Source organism: Cornus florida, unplaced genomic scaffold (genome assembly GCF_030987335.1).
Source record: "Cornus florida cultivar Cherokee Brave unplaced genomic scaffold, ASM3098733v1 CherokeeBrave_3.0.0_Hap2_Chr10, whole genome shotgun sequence".
NCBI lineage: Eukaryota > Viridiplantae > Streptophyta > Magnoliopsida > Cornales > Cornaceae > Cornus > Cornus florida.
Window position 1 is genome coordinate 16,019,754 of NW_026775580.1, and position 18,912 is coordinate 16,038,665.

The window sequence follows — 18,912 nt, forward strand, 5'->3', positions numbered from 1 at the left end:
AATGTAGCAAAATCAGCTCGGTGGGCCACAGCATCGGCTCGAATGGCAACAGTATTAGTTCTGATAGCAGCCACTGCATCCTCAAGAGCCTGAAGGCGCTCTGCAAAGCCGGGGGTCTGACTGGGAGCCTCAGGTACATAAGAATCTGAAGAATAAGAATCCTGAGTCTGCTCCTCCTCGTGTACTGGCGACCCAGCTGGAGAGTGCTGCTCTGCGTCATCTGCAGGTCGCTCTAAATCAATGTCCATGCGCTCGGCAACCGGATCAACTGGTGCGACATCCGCTGCCGGGTCTGCTGCTGCTGCTGTTGGCTCCTCAGCCTCTAAATCCTCTACCGCTTGTGCGGCGTCCTCCTGTAATCGTACAATAATAGCATTATAGCTCTTGTCCCAATCCTTCTTCAGGAAGTGACAGGATCCTCTCTCAGGGTGCTCCTGAGGGTGGAAATAATATCGCTGGTCTAGCAGGATCTGGGTGATGAGGTGGCCAAATGGGAGAGACTTAGCCCTTTTGGGCCTCTCCTTGCTGATATACTCATCGTAGAGCTTCCTCATCACGTTCCAGATGAGCGCGGGGATAGACACCCAGTGGCCCGTGTAGAATGCGTAGAGGGCTGTCAGATAGTCTCCTCGCCGCTGAATCTTGTGCCCGGCCATATATATGTTCCGAAAGAGAACGGAATCAAAGAACCATAGGTCATTTGGAAGATAAGTGCGGGTGGCGAAAGTCTCGCCATCGGCATAGTGACCTGTTAAGAAAACTGTCATGTCGGCATAAGAAGGCCTGTATAACCTGGGATAAAGCTCCTGTAGCTCCGGAGGGCATCGGTGTGGACAATGGTATGATCGGGATAGTGTGTCCACAGTAATAGTAATCTGGTGGCCATCTATGGTAGTGACTAGCTTTGCCGTGGTACGCGGGGAAGGTCGGAGGTTCTGGAAGAACACCCGAACTAGCCGCGGGTAGATTGGCTCAGTAACTGGGGTAAGAATAGCTGCAAGGCCCCTCTGGATAATATCATCATAAGCTGATCGGGTCAGCACCGATCTGGAGAAGAAGTCGACATCAAAAACTGACTCATGAGTCATTGACATCTGTGCATATCTGGATGCGGGCCTGTCAAGCTCCTGGGCTGGCTGAGCTGGTGAAGGAGATGGAGATGGTGTAAACTCAGCCTGAGCCTGAGAAGGAGATGGAGAATGCTCAGCCTCAGCCGCATGAGAAGGTGACTGAGGTGGAGTAGGCTCTAATGGCTCCTCCTGTGCAGGGTCCTATGCATGAGAAGGACCGGCCTCGTCATCGAAAGTGTGCCTGCCCCGGCGGTGATAATGTCCGCGGGCTACAGTCCTGCGCTTAGTCATGGCCTGAAAATAATTTAAAACTTGCGAGGGAAGTCAGTGCCAGAATAAAGAATTGAAAGCACAAAATAGAAACATGCATGTCAAATAAGATAGACAAAACAGATAAATGACATGAATCTATGAAAGTGATAGGATGTGAACATGCTAAGCAGTATAAGTGTAAAATGCATCCAATGTGGAAAATCACAGGCATTGGGCATGAATGAGATAGTATGGACACAAAATAAGATGTACGGAATGTGTGTATGAAATTTGTGAAGTTCGATCGATCACAAAAAATGTGAGATCGATCTCAAAACTTCGATCTATCACAAAAAATGTGAGATCGATCTCAAAACTTCGATCGATCTGAGAAACTGAAAAACTGAGTTCGATCTATCTCACTAGATCGATCTAAGAAATATGTTCGATCAATCGAACTTTGCGATGTGAAAATCGAAAAGTCACAGATCGGTGACGTGGATGGCACGGGGCCTTCACGACATAGTCGTGGGCCCATCAACACAACAAACAATCAATCCTACTCACTTGATTCAGCCCATACTCCCATAAATCGAATCAAAACACAAATATATACACAACATATATACATATATATAAGCATATAAACACAGTGCTTCAAGCTTCATCAATGGCGGATTTCATCATCAAAACATCTTAGATCTAGCATGTAAAGCACGAATACATAAAATAGAAGCTTAAATCACAAAGTGGAGATCTCGGATCTTACCTAAAATATGAGAGAAGTGGAGATGAGATGCGAAGGGGTAAGAGATCTGAGAGAAGAGAGAAGTCAACTCTCACTGGATCTCGCCGGAGATTCGCCTGAGATGGAGAAGATGGATGAGTGCACAGTGGCGACGAGGGATAGGGTTTGGAAGAGGGTTGGATCGATCTTTGAAATCGATCTTGAAACCTTCGGTTTCATTTTTTAAAAACTTTCCCGAACCAGTTCGATTGATAGAACTGAGACCTCAGATCGATCGAACTGAAAATGTATATATTTATTTATTTATTAATTATTAATTAATTATTTTTTTTTGAAGAAACATAAAATAAAATAAAAGAAAAGAAAAATATTTTTGGGATAAAATAAAATAAAATAAAAATATTTTTGGATTTTAAAAATTAAAAAGTTAAACAAAGTCAAAGATGGTGAGATGAAGAATAGAGATCAATCTGAACAAAATGTTCCATCGATCTGACAGAGAGCAAAAATATGCAGGTTTTTGGGTTCAGAAATTTGTCTAAGTGTTGGAACTCAAGATCGATCGAACTTGAAGTTTGGATCGATTTAAGGACTTATGATCGATCTGAGAATAAGTTCGAACGATGGGACAGAGAGGTGATTTGGATGCAGGTTGATGCAGGTCGAAAATTTTTCTAAGTGTTGGATGCAGGTAGAAGTTCGATCGATCGAACTCTCATTTGAGATCGATCGAACTTATGTAAAATGCTCAATCACAACATAAAAGTGCATGCAATCCTAATCACAGTTCCTAGAAATGAATCAAAAACAAGTATCTAGACTTCGCAAGAAATGAAATTAAAGATAGAAATGAGGGAGGAATAGGGTTTTGACACCCTACGAAATGTCGTGCTAGTCTTTAACGTCTCTAGTAAGACGTTGGGCTCTTTTAACCCGGATCAAACATCTTGTAGTGAATCCCCTCCTCAATGGGGTGATAAGTGCTTTGAATTCCACCCAACAAATGGTTCTTTAAGGAACTTGTTGGATTAAGCTCAAAAGATGCTTTCGTTCCTTGGTCAATGCAATCTTTGGGCTTCCACGCCCTTTCAAAACAGGATTTTGAAACAACTTTCTTTGGTTTCAAGGTTGAAGATGGACTTTTTGAAACCTTGGTCTCACACAAAAACTCAATTCCTTCACTTTTAAGGTCATGACATTTATCTACAACATTAATCTCTTCATGCTTGTCAAATGAATTGGGGGTTGGATTAAAAATATTCAACTTTACCTTCATATGGCCAAATGAGATTTTCATTATCCCCGTCCTACAATTGATGTTGGCATTCGCGGTTGCCAAGAAAGGACGGCCAAGGATAACAGGAATTTGGCTCTTAGGATTTGGGACCGGTTCCGTGTCAATGACAACGAAATCGACGGGAAAGAAGAATTTATCAATTTTAATCAATACATCCTCAATGATACCCCTAGGCTTTTTGATTGATCGGTCGGCAAGTTGTAAAACTACCGACGTTGGTTTTAAGTCTTCTAAGCCTAATTTGACATAAACTGAGTATGGAAGAAGATTAACACTAGCTCTTAGGTCAAGAAGAGCCCGATTAATGATATGATCACCAATAATGCATGAAGTAGTAGGTGAACCGGGGTCCTTAAACTTGGGGAGAGTGTTTTGCTACAAAATTGAGCTTACTTGCTCAGTTAAGACCACTTTTCTAGGTGCTTGGCTTTTGTTCTTCCACTTTTGGGCGCACAAGTCTTTCAAGAATTTGGCATAAGCCGGAATTTGCTTGATTGTATCCAAAAGTGGAAGATTGACTTTCACTTGCCTAAACACGTCCATGATTTCATTGATTTTGGCCTTTTGCTTGTCTTTCGAGATGGATCCTTTTAAGGCATCCGGTAATGGAGCTTTTGGCTCAAATACTTTTTCAGCATTCTCTTTTGAAAACTCTTCAACACAAGAATTTTTCAAATCACTTTGTTTCAAATCATTTTTCAACAAAACATTTTCAAATTCATTTTTCGGCAAATCTTTCTTCTAATCATTTTCAAAATCATTCTTCAAATCACATTTTGAAGCTTTCTCATTCACAATATCATGTATATGCAATGAAGGAGGAATGGGATGTGAAATGGGACGGGTAACAACTTGAGGTTGTACCGGTTCACTCTCTTCATTGAATATTTCAACTTGATTGTCCACAATCCTACCACTCCGCAAGGTAGTCACCGCATTAACATGCTCAATGGTATGGCCTTCCGATGAGGAATGGGTTTCTACAACATGTTGTTGCTTAGGTGGGGCATTCATAGGCATTTCCCTTCTCTCTTGCATTAAGAGTGCTTGTTATTTGTCCTACTTGGGTTTCTAGCTTCGCAATAGATTGAGAGTGGGAATGAAGCAATTGTGTGTTTGCCTCAAGAGTGCCCAAAGCATTCAAAACTTTTTCTTCAAAGGCGGGACTTCTAGCATTTCCTTGGGAATAAGATTGGTTGGGAAAATGAGAGTTAGCAAATTGATTCCCTTGTGATTGATAAGTTCTATAACCTTGGGATCCTTGGCTTTGAAGTGGAGGTGGAATGTACTTCCCTTGAAAATCGCCTTGGGAAGGGTTTGAGCCCTCTCTTTGGTTTTTCCAAGAGAAGTTCGGATGATTTCTCCAACTTGGATTATAATGAGTATCATAAGGATTGTTCCCTTGGTTCACAAAAGCTGCATTGACTTGTTCATTAGGTTCATTTTGCACTTGTTCGTGATGACAATGAGAAGTAGAATGAAGAACACTAGAACAAGTCATACATGATTCATTCGATGCACGATGAGAATGGTTAGGGAAGGAAGATACTTGGTTCGCCGAGTTTTGGTTAATAAAAAATTGATCAAACCTTTGAGATAAAGACTTCATTTCGGCGGCTATTTCTTTTGAATGGTCGACTTGATATAAGCCAACACTCTTTCTACCTTGTGAATTTCTACCATTCTTGGATGATAATGTTCTATGCAAAGAATTTTCACTCATGCTCTCATAAAGGCGCCACACGTCATCCTCATGCCTATCAATGTATGAGCCACCCATGGAAGCATCAACCATGCCCTTATAATTGTCCAATAGGCTCTCAAAGAAATATTGAACTAATTGCCATTTGGGCATGTCATGATGTGGACACTTCCTAAGCAATTCATTAAAGCGTTCCCATGCCTCATGAAACGTTTCTCCATCCCTATGTGTGAATTCTCTAATGGAAGTTCCCATGGCATTGGTCTTAGAAACCGGATAGTACTTCTTCAAGAACTCTTGCTGCATTTCTGCCCAAGAAGTGATTGAAAAAGGCCTAAGATTGTTAAACCAATACTTTGCCTTGTCTTTTAAGGTGAATGGAAAAAGTTTGAGTCTTAAGACCTCTTCTGGCATGTCCGTATATTTTACGGTGGAACATACTTCAAGAAACTCATCCAAATGCTTGTAGGGTTCTTCACTTGGAAGTCCATGATAGTTAGGAAGCATTTGAATGGTTTGTGGCTTGATTTCATAGTGATGTGCTCTAAATGGTGGCAATTGAATGCATGTGGATGCATTGTATTCATTAGGCACATAGTGATCTCTTAAAGCAAGTGGAGGATTAGCAATTTGAGGTGCAACATGGACACCTTGATTTTGATTTCCTTGAATGATGGGAGGTTGTGGCGCATACATTGGCCTTGGCATTCCAAATGGAACTTGGCCTTGTTGTTGTTGTGGTTGGTGAATGAATGGCCTAGGCATGTCTAATGGTACTTGAATGTTCTCATGATGCATATTTGGATGGAGGATACCTTGTTGGTCTATGTGACCAAGGTCCTCCGCATGGTCCTCATTGTGTCCTTCCATTGATGAAATGGATTGGGTAGAACTAGAACTTCCTCTTCCCCTAGGATTTCTAACTATGGATTCAAGATGCAAATCAAGAGGGACAAGAGTTGGTCTTAGTGATCTACGACCATGCATGCACAATGTAAAACACACAAACACAATGAATGAACAAACACTTCGACTTCACAACAATTCAATGAAACTTCCTCCACAAACACTTAACCCTTACTCCTATGCTTTAAGAACAATGATGCAAAGAACAATTAAGAATGCCTCCACGCGGGCTCACGATTTATCTAAGAATTTAAAAACAAGCCTCCACGTGGGCCGACGATTTAACTAAGGGATTGAGTTAAGAAAGTCTCACAAAGGTCCTCTAGCACTTCAACTCCAAATTTATAGCTTAGCTTAGCAAAATTTTTTAATTTTTAGCATTTTTCCTTGCTTGCTTATCTCCTTTGCTTGAGTGCTCCTTTGCTTGCTTCCTAGCTCAATGCTCCTTGTCAATCAAGAACAAACACAATAAGTAACAAAAAAAATTGAAAACAAAGTAAAGACACGATCAAAAGAATACTAATTCCTAATGAATTCCACAAATACGACGTTGCCTAATCCCCAGCAACGGCGCCAAAAACTATGGTATCTTCACAGGCGTGTGAACAAAACAATGCACAAAACTTTGAATTTGGAAATTAGTGTCAAGTGGGCACTATAATTTAAATTTATAAACCGCTTAACACCTATACTATGTAGTATAAGTGAGAAGGGATCGTCCCAAGGTATTGAGTTGTTGTACTAACTTGTGGAATCACTATTAGGGTTAGTAGGTCGAGTGATCAAACAAATAGTTGGTTGGTTGATTAAACTAGAGAGTAAATTAAACTAAATAATTGAATGCAATAAAGAGTAAGTAAGAGAAAAAGAGATCTTGGGGTTTAGAGGTCACCACCAAACAATACTTTTCTACACCCTTAACAAGTGACTAATGAGGGAAATGTGTGTTGCAATATTGATGTGTGTGTGTGTTTGGTTGATTCAATTAGCAAGGATGACCAATTAAGTATATATTGTCTAAGTAACATGTGAAAAGCACAATATATCTAACAATTAACTATATATTGTCTAAGTAGCATGTGAAAAGCACAATATATCTAGCAAATCATTAATCCTTTCATTAAGCTCACAAGCCAAATACACCCCAAGGTTAGAGACATATGCTACTTGCATTCAAAAGTATGGAACATCAAATAACAAGCATGGATTGTCCTCCCATCTAACAACTATACTAGCACTACACTATAATTAAGCTAATGACATGAAATTAAAGCAATTAAACTAAGGGAGAGGCACAATCCATCAAGCAATGAGCATGAACTATCAAGAAAATTACAAGAGCATTCCATTAAGCACTATGTTTTGACAATCTCTAGATATATGGCATTAATACACATAGACATGCGTCAATAACACAAGAAATAGAGACAAACACATGAACATCTATTCTAGCATACATAGACATATAAATAGAATGAAATGATCAATTGGAAGCATTAAACTATATAAATCATTGAATAAAAAAGATCTATATATATAAAAGTGCCAAAACATGTATTACTAATCCCTCAATAATACACAAAATCAAGATGTAGAAAGCATGCTTGGGGCTAACTCTAGCCCCAAGAGGATGTCTAGCCACTCATGGTAATGCTTCTCCAACCCTCAAGGGCAAACTCCATGGAAGAAATCTACTCCTTGGTTGATGAAGAGCTCCCAAGCTTGTGTCTCTAGCCTTTTCCTCCTTTCTTCCTCCCTAAGAATAGCCTCTATTGTGACAGATGGATCCCCCTCAAAAAGTGTATCATATTCTATATATAGGTAGGTCAAGTGACACACAAAATGAGTTGGGGTCGTGCACAAATATTCCCCAATGATTGGTTAAGGACAGCTTTCAATGAGCTGGAAATTTAACTTTTTCGCACTGGAGGAAGTTCGATCGATCGAACCTTGGACTTGGATCGATTGAACATAGCTGAGATCTATCGAACTGAAGTTGGATCGATCCTCAATGGTGGCGCCTTTTTAGATAAAAGCAAATCTGAGATATTTCGAAGATATTTTTGGGAAAAGGACAAAAGTGGTTGGTAGGGTGGTAGAACTGGATAAGATCAATTATTTGGATAAGGATGAGGTAGTTCGATCGATCGAAGAAGGAAGTTGGATCAATCGAACTTTTGAGATCTTTGAACAGGGACAAACATGGCTCAGATCTATCTTGAAGTGCTGAGATCGATGAAAGTTGGATCGATCGAACTTTGATCTGAGATCGATCGAAGATGTTGAATTCCACCCTTTTCTTCATTTTGCTTCCACTTGACTCCTTTCTTTGATTCATCCCAGAATTGCTTCATTTCTGCTCTTATTTGGCTGAGTTAGCTTATTTTCGGGATAAGTGCCTGAAAATTGAAATAACACGAAATCAATCTAAAACGGTAAAGTAAGATAGATAAAGGTACTAGAATCCCTAAGCTTAAGGGGTTTAAATATGCACTTTTCAGCGCGCATCACCTTCTATTGTCCTTACCTTTTCAGCCTCCCTGATTTGCGATGATTCTTTTAACTTTTCCTTATTTATTTATTTCTTTTTATTCTTCTTACCTTTTCAGCCTCCCTGATCAAGGATGATCCTGTATGTTCAAATAATCGTGAGCGAGTTGTTCTACATCATAAACCCATCAGGTTTGTCCCTATTACAACTAGATAAAGCTTTTAGAACTTCGTCTTCAGTAAAAGGAATCTCAAGCCCGTCTCTATCCAACTCAGAAATGGACTCAAAATGGAGACCATCAAGTTTAGGTCTCCAAGCAGGCGGCTCAGTGTAAAGCTTTTGATAAAAAAGAGATGATCTAATTATGTACCTCTTCCTCCCTCCACAACTCCGCACCTTCCACCCAGATTCGACCTATGTGATTACTCCTTTTGTTAGCATTAGCTAGTCTGTGAAAAAAAATTGTGTTAACGATCTCCCTCTTTTAGCTAAAGAGCTCGGGATTTTTGTTGCCTCGAAATCTCCTACATACTAGCAATCTTAGCAAAAGCAGCCTGACAGGAAGCTTTCCTAGAGTGTAGAGAGTCCACATCCCCGCCTGCCTCCTCAAGACGATCAATTTCAGAAAATTCAGCTAGGACTCTATTCCTCCTTCATTCAAGATTCCCAAAAACATCCTTATTCCACTTTTTAAGATCGAATTTGAGAGCTCTTAACTTCTTTGTTAACATAAAACTGGGCGAACCTGTAACAATAACTCCCTCCCACCAAGAACGAATATTCCTTTGGAAGTCCTCCGTTCTCAGCCACATATTCTCAAATTGAAACGAGGATCTTCGAAAACACAAACCCCCACAATCCAGAACCAAAGGAACATGATCAGAGGTAACCCTTGATAAAACCGCCTGAACGACATTCGGGAATTTCTCCTCCCATTCTCTAGAAATCAAAAATCGATCCAGTCTTGAAAGAGTGACTGGATTCCTGCCATTTGACCAGGTAAAGGTTGCACCTTCCATTGGTAAATCAATAAGAAGATACTCGTCAATAAAGTCAGAAAACTGATCCATTTCTGAAGACCTCCTTCCGCCTGTAGACCTCTCTACCAGGGATCTAACAGAAATAAAATCCCCACCCAGACACCAGGAGAGAGACCACAATTCTTGAACATGGCAAAGCTCCTCCCAGAAGATAGGTCGATCATCATCAATAACTGATCCATAGACCCCAGAAAAGACCCATCTGAAGTTATCCTCTTCTATCTTAAACTCGCAGGACACAGAAAATCTCCCCATCCACACGTCCATTCTAGACAACCATTTGCTATCCCACATAACTAAGATTTCGCCCAAAGTACCTATAGCATTCAAGGTCTCCCATTCCACAAACCTTCCTCCCCACAAACTCCTAACCACCCCATTAGAAATGGAAGCCAACTTGGTTTCTTGCAGACAAACAACCTGGCCCCCATTTCCTTAAAGCCACCTTTACCACCCTCCTCTTGTTCGAGTCGTTAAGACCTCGGACATTCCAAGTAATAATTCGTAGCTTCATTAAAAATCAGATAAAGTTATCTCCCCCCCCCCCCCCCCTCCCTTCGTTATACTCTTAATTCTAGTCCTTCCCCTCTCCTTCACCACCCCTCTTCCCTTCATAATTAACATAAGAGATAAGATTTTTGACCTCCTATGCCCCTTTCCAGGACGATAGAGGCCTGGTGTTCAAAACCAGTCACTGCCACCTTTCTTCCTTCCACAATTGCTTTAAGAATGGATAATGTCTGGTCATTATTTCCTTCAGATGAGACATTCAACATCTCACTGGTGACTCCTATATGTTTGACAACCCAATCCTTTCCAATATCAGTTGTCATTCCGGAAGAGCCAGGTCGCATAACAGCTAATGGTTCCACATCTAAATAATCATTCTCAAACCAAGGGCAAGCTCTTTAGAACAAACTTGCTGGATTGAACTCAAATCACCAGTCACCTCATCTTCAATATCTCTGCCATTCTCAAACATGGAGTCTGAATCTATACTGTAGTCACCTATTCCATTACGCGTGAAACTAACAGACTCATTCACCTCACCCCCTGCAAAAGGCAAGCAGTTAATGCCTTGCAAAGCTGCACGCAGACGTAGCTCTTTGAGTAGAGATGAAGCCTCATCACTTGATAACTGAAAATGGAGATCACCTCCCACACAGACCCTAGCCCCCTCAGGCTTGTCCTTAACTGCACAGTTCACTAGATCAACATGCCCTGAAATTACAGACCCGTAGGTAGTCTTCCCTTCCATATTCAAGCCAACCTCAGCTTCACGTATTGAAGGCATAACTAAAAGCTCACTGCACTTCTCCATTGCCAACTCAACCTCACTCCTCAGCACCCCAGAAGAAGGAATGGAAGAAGAAGAGGGAGCGTAGGGAGGGCTCATAAGATGATAGGCTGAAGACATACCTGAATACCCACTTTTGTTTATCTTTACGAGACCACCTGTGACTGTGGCGTCCCTGATGAGAGCCCTTAGTTGAACTGAAACTTTTATCATGAACCTAAAGGAAGAAACGCTGCAGGAAAACAACACGTATTGTGTCGAAAAATCCTCTCGTCCTCGTTCAGCCCATTGGTGCTTAACTGCATCCACCTTCTCTTCTCCGTCGAAGACCACTCCCTGCTGTGACGACGACGCTGTGGAATATAGTCTGAAGAAGCAGCGTGACTGGGCTTAGACAAATGCTGTGGGTTGGGCATGTCATTTAAAAAGAGAAGGATAAATGGTTACTGGCCCCAAGAAACAATCCTCTTAAGCCCCTTAGAAGTCTGTGGCTCCAAAGATAGACCAAAATTCAAATCAGGCCCAAACTTAGGCCCATCAGAGACTTTGGCTTGAAAGGCTCTTGTTATGCCACGTGTCCTTCTATGTGGTTGGTGGCCAGCTGGGCGATCAAACCAAATATTTGATGGGTGCTGTTTAGGGGCGTTATGCGCACCGCTCAGAAGTCTGCTTTCCCCAGTCGCGGCAAGCGTGTGAGAGGACACTCGTCTCTGTCCTTGAGAACTTAGGTGGATCTGCAACTTCCGGCGACGTGTACCTTTGTTCGTTTCGTCAAACATGAGATGGGAACCCTCATCTACTCCATAATAGGACTTAGGTAGAATACGAGGTGAGATTTCCTCCAATAAATTAACCTTAAAGGGCCACACGCTGGTCTTCAACAAATACGAACTCCGGTACCCTACCTCCGACAGAGACGTAGAGGAGAACTCTTTTATTGACTTTAAGATACTCCCTCCGTCCTAATTTAAGTGTCGCTTATGGGGAGGAATAATTTTTAAGGGGACATGTGGGACATGCATTGTCTCCCTGAAAAATTACTAACTTGCCCTTTTAAGTTTTGAATATTCAAGTTTAAAATTTTGAACGTAAAGGACATATATGGAAAGATGTAAAATATATTGTTTGAAAAAGGAAAGAGGACACTTATTTTGGGACAAACAAAAGAGGAAAGAATGACACTTACTTTGGACAGAGGGAGTAGAATCAAATCAAGAGTAAAGTATAAGAAGAAGAAAAAGAGGAGAAATATGATGAGAGAAAAAGAGAGAGAGTTGGGAAAAGAGAGAAAGAATGAAAGAATACTTTCATCCTTCCACCACATTCTATTTATACTAACAAGTTTCAGAAATTACACATAAGCCCCAATATTATATAAGTAATAACAAATAAGCCCTTAGCAACACTCCCCCTTAAGCTGGTGCAAAGATATCTATCATACCCAGCTTGACTAATATATTTTGCAAGCAAGTCTTGCTCACACCCTTAGTCAAAACATTAGCAACCTGATTATATGTGTTGACGTTTGGAGTACAAATCAGCCCACAACGAAGCTTTTCTTTGATGAACTGTAGATCGACTTCAATGTGCTTTGTTTAGTCATGTTGAACTGGATTGTGGGCAATGCTAATAGCAGCCTTGTTGTCACAATACAACTTCATTGATTCGCGAATAGGATAACCCAACTCACCCAACATTGTTCGTAGCCATAACAACTCACAAACTCCATGTGCCATGGATTTGAACTCACCCTCTGCAAGATCACTGCTTCTTGCTTCACCATGAAACAAGATTACCTCCAACAAATGTGCAATATCTTGAAGTAGATCGTCGATATGTCACAGACCTTGCCCATTCAACATCAGTAAAGGCTTCAACACGCAAGTGGCCATGACGGCCAAATAATATCCCCTTACCAGGTGAACCCTTGAGGTAGCGAAGAACATGATGAGCTACCTCAAAGGTGAGGTGTACGTGGAGCATGCATAAATTGACTAACCACATTAACAACATATGCAACATCTGGGCGTGTGAGAGATAGGTAAATTAGTTTCCCAACGAATCGCTGAAATCTTCCCGCATCATCTAATGGTCTCCATCTACATCACTAAGCCTATGGTTCTACTCAATGGGAATATCAATAGGTTTAGTTCCAAGCCTGCCTATTTTAGCCAACAAATCTAACACATACTTCTGTTGAGAAATGAATATCCCTTTCTTCAATCTGCACACCTCGATGCCAAGAAAGTATCTCAATAATCCGAGATCTTTAACATCGGTGAATCTCTTCTGAATCAATTGTAGTGATAACAATATCATCAACATATACAATAAGGGCAGTGGTGCAGCCCAGGTGCTTTTTGATGAAGATAGTATTATCTGCCTGACTCTGTGTGTACCCTACTAGTTTCACAGCAGTGCTGAACCTCTCAAACCAAGCTCGTGGCGACTGGTTTAACCCATATAAGGCTTTATTTAGCTTGCACACTAAATTCTAACCATTGGCAAGCTTAAACCCTGGTGGCATAGTCATATACACCCCTTCCTTTAAGTCACCATGAAGGAAAGCATTCTTTACATCCAACTGATGTAAAGGCCAATTCAAATTAGTTTCCAAAGAAAGAAGGATACGTATAGAGTTCAGCTTGGCAGCTGGAGCAAATGTTTTCAGCTAATCAATCCCATAGGTCTGAGTGAAGCCCTTTGCAACTTACCGGGCTTTATATCTCTCAATTGTTCCGTCTGCAAGATACTTTATTGTGTAGACCCATTTTTCTCAATGGCCTTCATCTCTTCAAGCATGGCTTCCTTCCATGGAGTTTGACTGAGAGCATTTGAAACAGATACAGAGGAGATACATGAAGTGAAAGCACGTTGGAAATAAGGCATCATAGGATACAAATTGAGATATGAGATGTTTTGTACAACTACGAACACCCTTACGATAGGTAATAGGGACATCAAGATCGACATGAATGCTATTGGGAAAAGATTCTGGAGTATTAATGTTAACTAAGGAATTACGTGGATCGAGGGAGACTTTTTGGTCCTGGGGTAAGTCAATGACTTGTTTTGCCCTCTTAGTGTAGACAATTGGCTGCTTTCCATGCTGCAAATTATTAGTGTTAGGAGGACTAGACGTAGGCATCTCAGTAAGAACCTCCCCTTGAATGGGAGCAGGCAAAGGAAGGGGGCATTCCCTCTGAATGGACGACAGATTCTCTACCTGTATAGTAGTCTCCCCCTGTACAGAATCCCGAGTAGTGGGGAAAAAAAGGGAACAGACTCAAAGAATGTAACATCCATGGAGACAAAGGGATGACGAGTGGTAGGGTTACAACACCGATACCCTTTTTGAGTGGCGGAGTATCCAAGAAAGACACATCAAATTGCCTTAGGGTCCATTTTGTCTTTGCGATGATGAATGTGATCATAACAAACACAACGAAACACTTTCGGAGGGATAGTAAACAAGGCAATGTAATGGTGTAAGACAGAGAAGGGGGATTGATAACCAAGAACCTTAGAAGATATGCGATTGATAAGGTATGTAGCTATTAAGGTTGCATCAGCCCAATAACTTTTAGTCACTCCCATCCCAATTAGAAGAGAATGGCTAACCTCCGTAATATGACGGTGTTTTCTTTCAGCTGCACCGTTTTGTTGTGGTGTATCGACACAGGAGGTTTGATGGACAATCCCGTTATCAGCAAAAAAGGAGGAAAGACCACCATAAATAAACTCTCCTCCATTATCAGGTCGAAGGATTTTGAGGGGATATCCAAACTGAGTACTTACCATCCTATGAAAGGTTTTAAAAATGGAATGAACTTCATCTTTGGTTTTCATAAGATAAAGCCAAGTATATCGACTAAAGTCATCAACAAACGCAACAAAGTAACGAAAAACAAGTATGAATGAACAAGCTATAAAGGAGCTGTACTTTTATTAATGCTAGTAAGATAAGAAACGCGACATTGTTTGGCAAGAACGCATGTTTCACAATTTAACTCAAAAGATTCAACAGAAGCAAACTGGGGAAGCGCGTGCTTCAACATAGGAAGAGGTAAAAGTAGAAATATAAAAAGAAGGAGAGAATTGTGTAAAGGCTTGAATGAGATGAATCACTCATTTACAGCTCTAGTATTTATAGATAAAAGAGCACATGCTCATATTACAAGAAAGGAAACTAAAATCAGTTGATAGACAAGTAAATGCAAGGGATTAATATGCTTTTTAATTTCATAATTGAAAAAAAAAAAAAAAAAAAAAAAAAAAAAAAAAAAAAATACAGAAAAAATAATGGTCTAGGGACATCTAAACTCATAGTCAAACTTTCATGTAAAAGTTCACTCATTTGTGACTGTGATAAGATTACCTAATATGAGTTGAGTAGTTCATATAGGTGTTGGGAAATGGATATTTTCAAAAATTAGAAGAGGGCTTTTCATCAAATGATCTCGACCCATCTCTACGAGCTACTTTTAATGCATGAAGAAGATGATGATACATTCATTAGAATTAGTAAACTTACTTAGAATATTGAGTAAGCTTCAAAACCATCCACAAAGGGAATGTTCTCCTTTATGAACATCACTTTAGCTCCTCCTTCCTCATTAGGTCACCACCATCATCATGGTAGTCATGCCTCTAGGATTCACCTATATGCCTCTATGAAGACCTTGGATGCATAGCTTGTGGGAGCCTCCATTAGATGTGAGCAGAAACCCTAAAATTCTAGAGAGAGATATTTTATCTTCGTACACTAATGATGCCCAAAAGCTTACTAATCAATACATGGTTACATGTATATATAGTCACATGGTGTGTCAAATGTAATTCTCAATCTCTACAATTAAAGTGCTATCTCCAATTAAATTGGGCTATAGGTGAGAATCCTTTGGGCTTACTATCTTCTTGGCTCCAATGAATTAATAATTGACCTGGTCCATAATACTATGGACCCAATTCAATTAATTCATAAATTAATTTCTACTCCACTAAAAGAAATTAATTGACCTCTAATCAAATAGTAAATAACCACTAAGTCAATGTTGCACTTTGACCTCTCTATACATAAATAGCCATCGAATAATTGTAGCCATCAATCTGACTGCACAATTAATATATTTATTTTGGTTCCTTAATTATTTCCCAGTTTGATCACAATAAAAAGTTGTTTGACAACAATAATAATTTATTAAGTAAATACATAAAAAACATTTTGCCTCAAACACACGAAGACCTTCGAATTTACTTTATAATGAACTATAATCAATACAAAATAAATACAATTAGCAACAATGCAAATATTGAGAATATAAGCCTCTAACTATTTATTACATAACTACTCAAAGTGTCAGTCATGGGATTCCGGAGGTTTCGCAACAAATTAAAGTAATTATTAATTAATAAAAGAGTTTATACTTCTCTCATGCTTGAGAGTCAAATGCCATGACGATGATAGGGAGCAATTGCATACGACAGCTCTCGCAATATATCTCAACCTACCGCGGATTTGGTTGACGTCTGTCTTAATTAAGAGTCCATCCTTAGTTACCGACTATGAACTATTTATGATCGCTATTTATATTCTTGTATTAATCACTATCAAATACATATAAATATCTCTTGCAAGCAAGTGGACATATTCAATTCCATCATGAATTGAAACATAACACATTAACATTCACCAATTGTATAGTACATAAATGCTATTTCAGATAAGGAATAATGTCCATACAATTCAAGTAATAATTTGCAATGCTAGGGCATACAAATCCCAACAACAGGCATGGGGTCACCACCTTACATGTCAATGTGGCTGCAGATGCTGGCTTTCTTGTTTGTATTTATTTATTTAATTTCTTCCCCTTTTGTGTGGGGGTGTGGGGGGAAGAAGGTTGGAAAGGGGTGTTGACTTCACTCTGGGGGTGATGACTGAACTAGTTACTCTTTTATTGTACAGATTGTTGGGTTCATAATTGGACTTGTACCTCAAATCCGAAGCTCAATGATTGGTGATGCAGCTCCTCTTCGTGTGATCCAAGACTCTGTCTCTTTGCTGGGGTATAAGACCTATTCCAACACTCAATTTAGATAAATTCGCCTTTGAATTTGGTAACCATGTTTTAAATTCATTAAGCTCTAATTTTTTTTATTTTTTATTTTATTAGGTAAATACTCTCACACACACACATCCACAAAGGCCCACTATGGGCTCAAACCCTTCACCTCCCCTTTAAGGAAGCAGAGGTTATACCACTGGAAAGTACATTTTACTGATGACAGACTTTTTAATCATGGGGAAGCCCTATAAAAATATTCATTTTAGGGTCCCACAAAGCCACTGAACTCACTGATTTGGTGCACCAGAATGTAAGATAAAACATAAACTATTTTAGGTTGACACAATTTTTTTGATCACTTAATTTTGGACTAGATGTTCCTTCCCCTCATGCTCAGGATTAATAATCCTTCAATGGGTTGCTATTTACCTAATTTGGGCAAGTTATAGATGGTGAAGCTATTTGTATTCAGGATAATACGTTACTTCAATTGTTGAAAGGGTGGCAACCTGAGTTGCTTTCATTGAGGTACATTAGAAATTTGGGGCCATTTCATGTATAAAAGGTGTGAAGATGATTTGGTGGTTCTGTGCAGAATTGGAAATTTCTGACCTGGAAATGTGAACCTGTGGAAAATAATATCCATGATATAATAGGTAGGAGCTAAACAGGACATTCAAAAAGAGAGGGTGGGGGAGTATTTGAATAGGTCATATATAAAGTTTGATAAATTGTTGCTGGCAGTTTTAACTAATTTTGACCAATTAATTTATCATGTTCGTGCGAATCATAATCTGTTGAAAGAGAGAGAGAGAAAGAGAATATATGAAAACATATATCTTTTGAGTGAGTAATACCATAATACAATGGTGTTTATATAGGAGAAGCTACGGGAGTAGGTGAGTGGAGAACAAGTAAACCCTATACATGGTAATTTTATATATGGTAATGAGGGGTAGGTGACAACTCATACAATACTAACTGTACACGTGTGACAACTCATACAATACTGTACAACAACACTCCCCCTCAAGCTGGAGAGTAAATGTCAATAACTCCCAGCTTGCTACATATGGAATCAATAGAGTTCTTGGGAAGCGCCTTAATGAAGATGTCTGCCAGCTGTCTACCAGAAGGAACAACAGGTGTAACAATCTCATTCAAGTCAACTTTAGATCGAATAAAATGGCAGTCTACTTCAATGTGTCTAGTCCTCTCATGATAGACTGGATTGCTAACAATGTGATTGAATGAGCTTGAAGCAAGAGGTCAATGCGGTCTTCTAGCCATTTACAATAACTTCTTTAACGTCAATGACAATCTTCCACAGAAGTAGCCCAACCATTTAAAGTGTCCATTGCTTCTGTTCCTAGAATATGCCAACACGTCACTTTTTCCTAACAACTACCCCAGACAAGTGGGATTGGTTGAGAAACCATATTTTACCTAAGGGTATAGCAGAAGAAGTGGAGTTTGTAACTTTGTATACATCTTTCTGTTTACATCTCTAACCTTTTCCAAATAAATAAAAAAAAAGCATTTTGTCTGGTATAATAAGGCTCGCTGTTTACAGCTGAGCTCAAAACTAAGCGACGGGTGGATAATGTTAATGTCCTGTTTGTGCTTTACAGCTTCTGCAGACTATCTATTGATATTTTGTATCATTTAATTAGTTCAAATATGCTTGCAGTAGTGTGCTTTTCACTCCCAGTTTATATATGTAGCGAGTGAGAGCTGTCAGTTTTCATCGGAGGTAATCCTGGAATTTGTTTGCCACAGGATGTAGGCATGTGGATTAGCCTTGGAAACAAATGGTTCGGATTATAGTTTGCATTTCACAAATTAAATTATAAATGGTTTGGGTTTGATTTGGGTAATTGTAGACCTGGGCTGAGCCCCATTCATTGCCAGCTCCAACTTTATGCAAGTTGGATACATGGTCAGGATACTTTGACTATAAAAATGCACAGTCAGATCCAATTCAGTGCCATATTGCTCATTTAATTTGATTTTTCAACTGCTTGATTATTGTGTCCAAATC

At 39.7% G+C, this 18,912-nt stretch overlaps 1 protein-coding gene and 1 pseudogene across 2 annotated transcripts in view; both read left to right on the forward strand.

Moving 5' to 3' along the window:
- The window catches only part of LOC132278607 (protein PIN-LIKES 3-like), a 76,464-nt gene that overhangs the window by 33,186 nt on the left and 24,366 nt on the right, over positions 1 to 18,912 (forward strand). For both annotated transcript variants that reach the window (XM_059780440.1, XM_059780439.1), the window contains exon 8: positions 16,772 to 16,872. In XM_059780440.1, the coding sequence (XP_059636423.1) occupies positions 16,772 to 16,872 (101 nt within the window). The remainder of the gene's footprint in view (positions 1 to 16,771; positions 16,873 to 18,912) is intronic.
- LOC132280472 (small nucleolar RNA R71) lies at positions 5,221 to 5,318 on the forward strand (annotated as a pseudogene).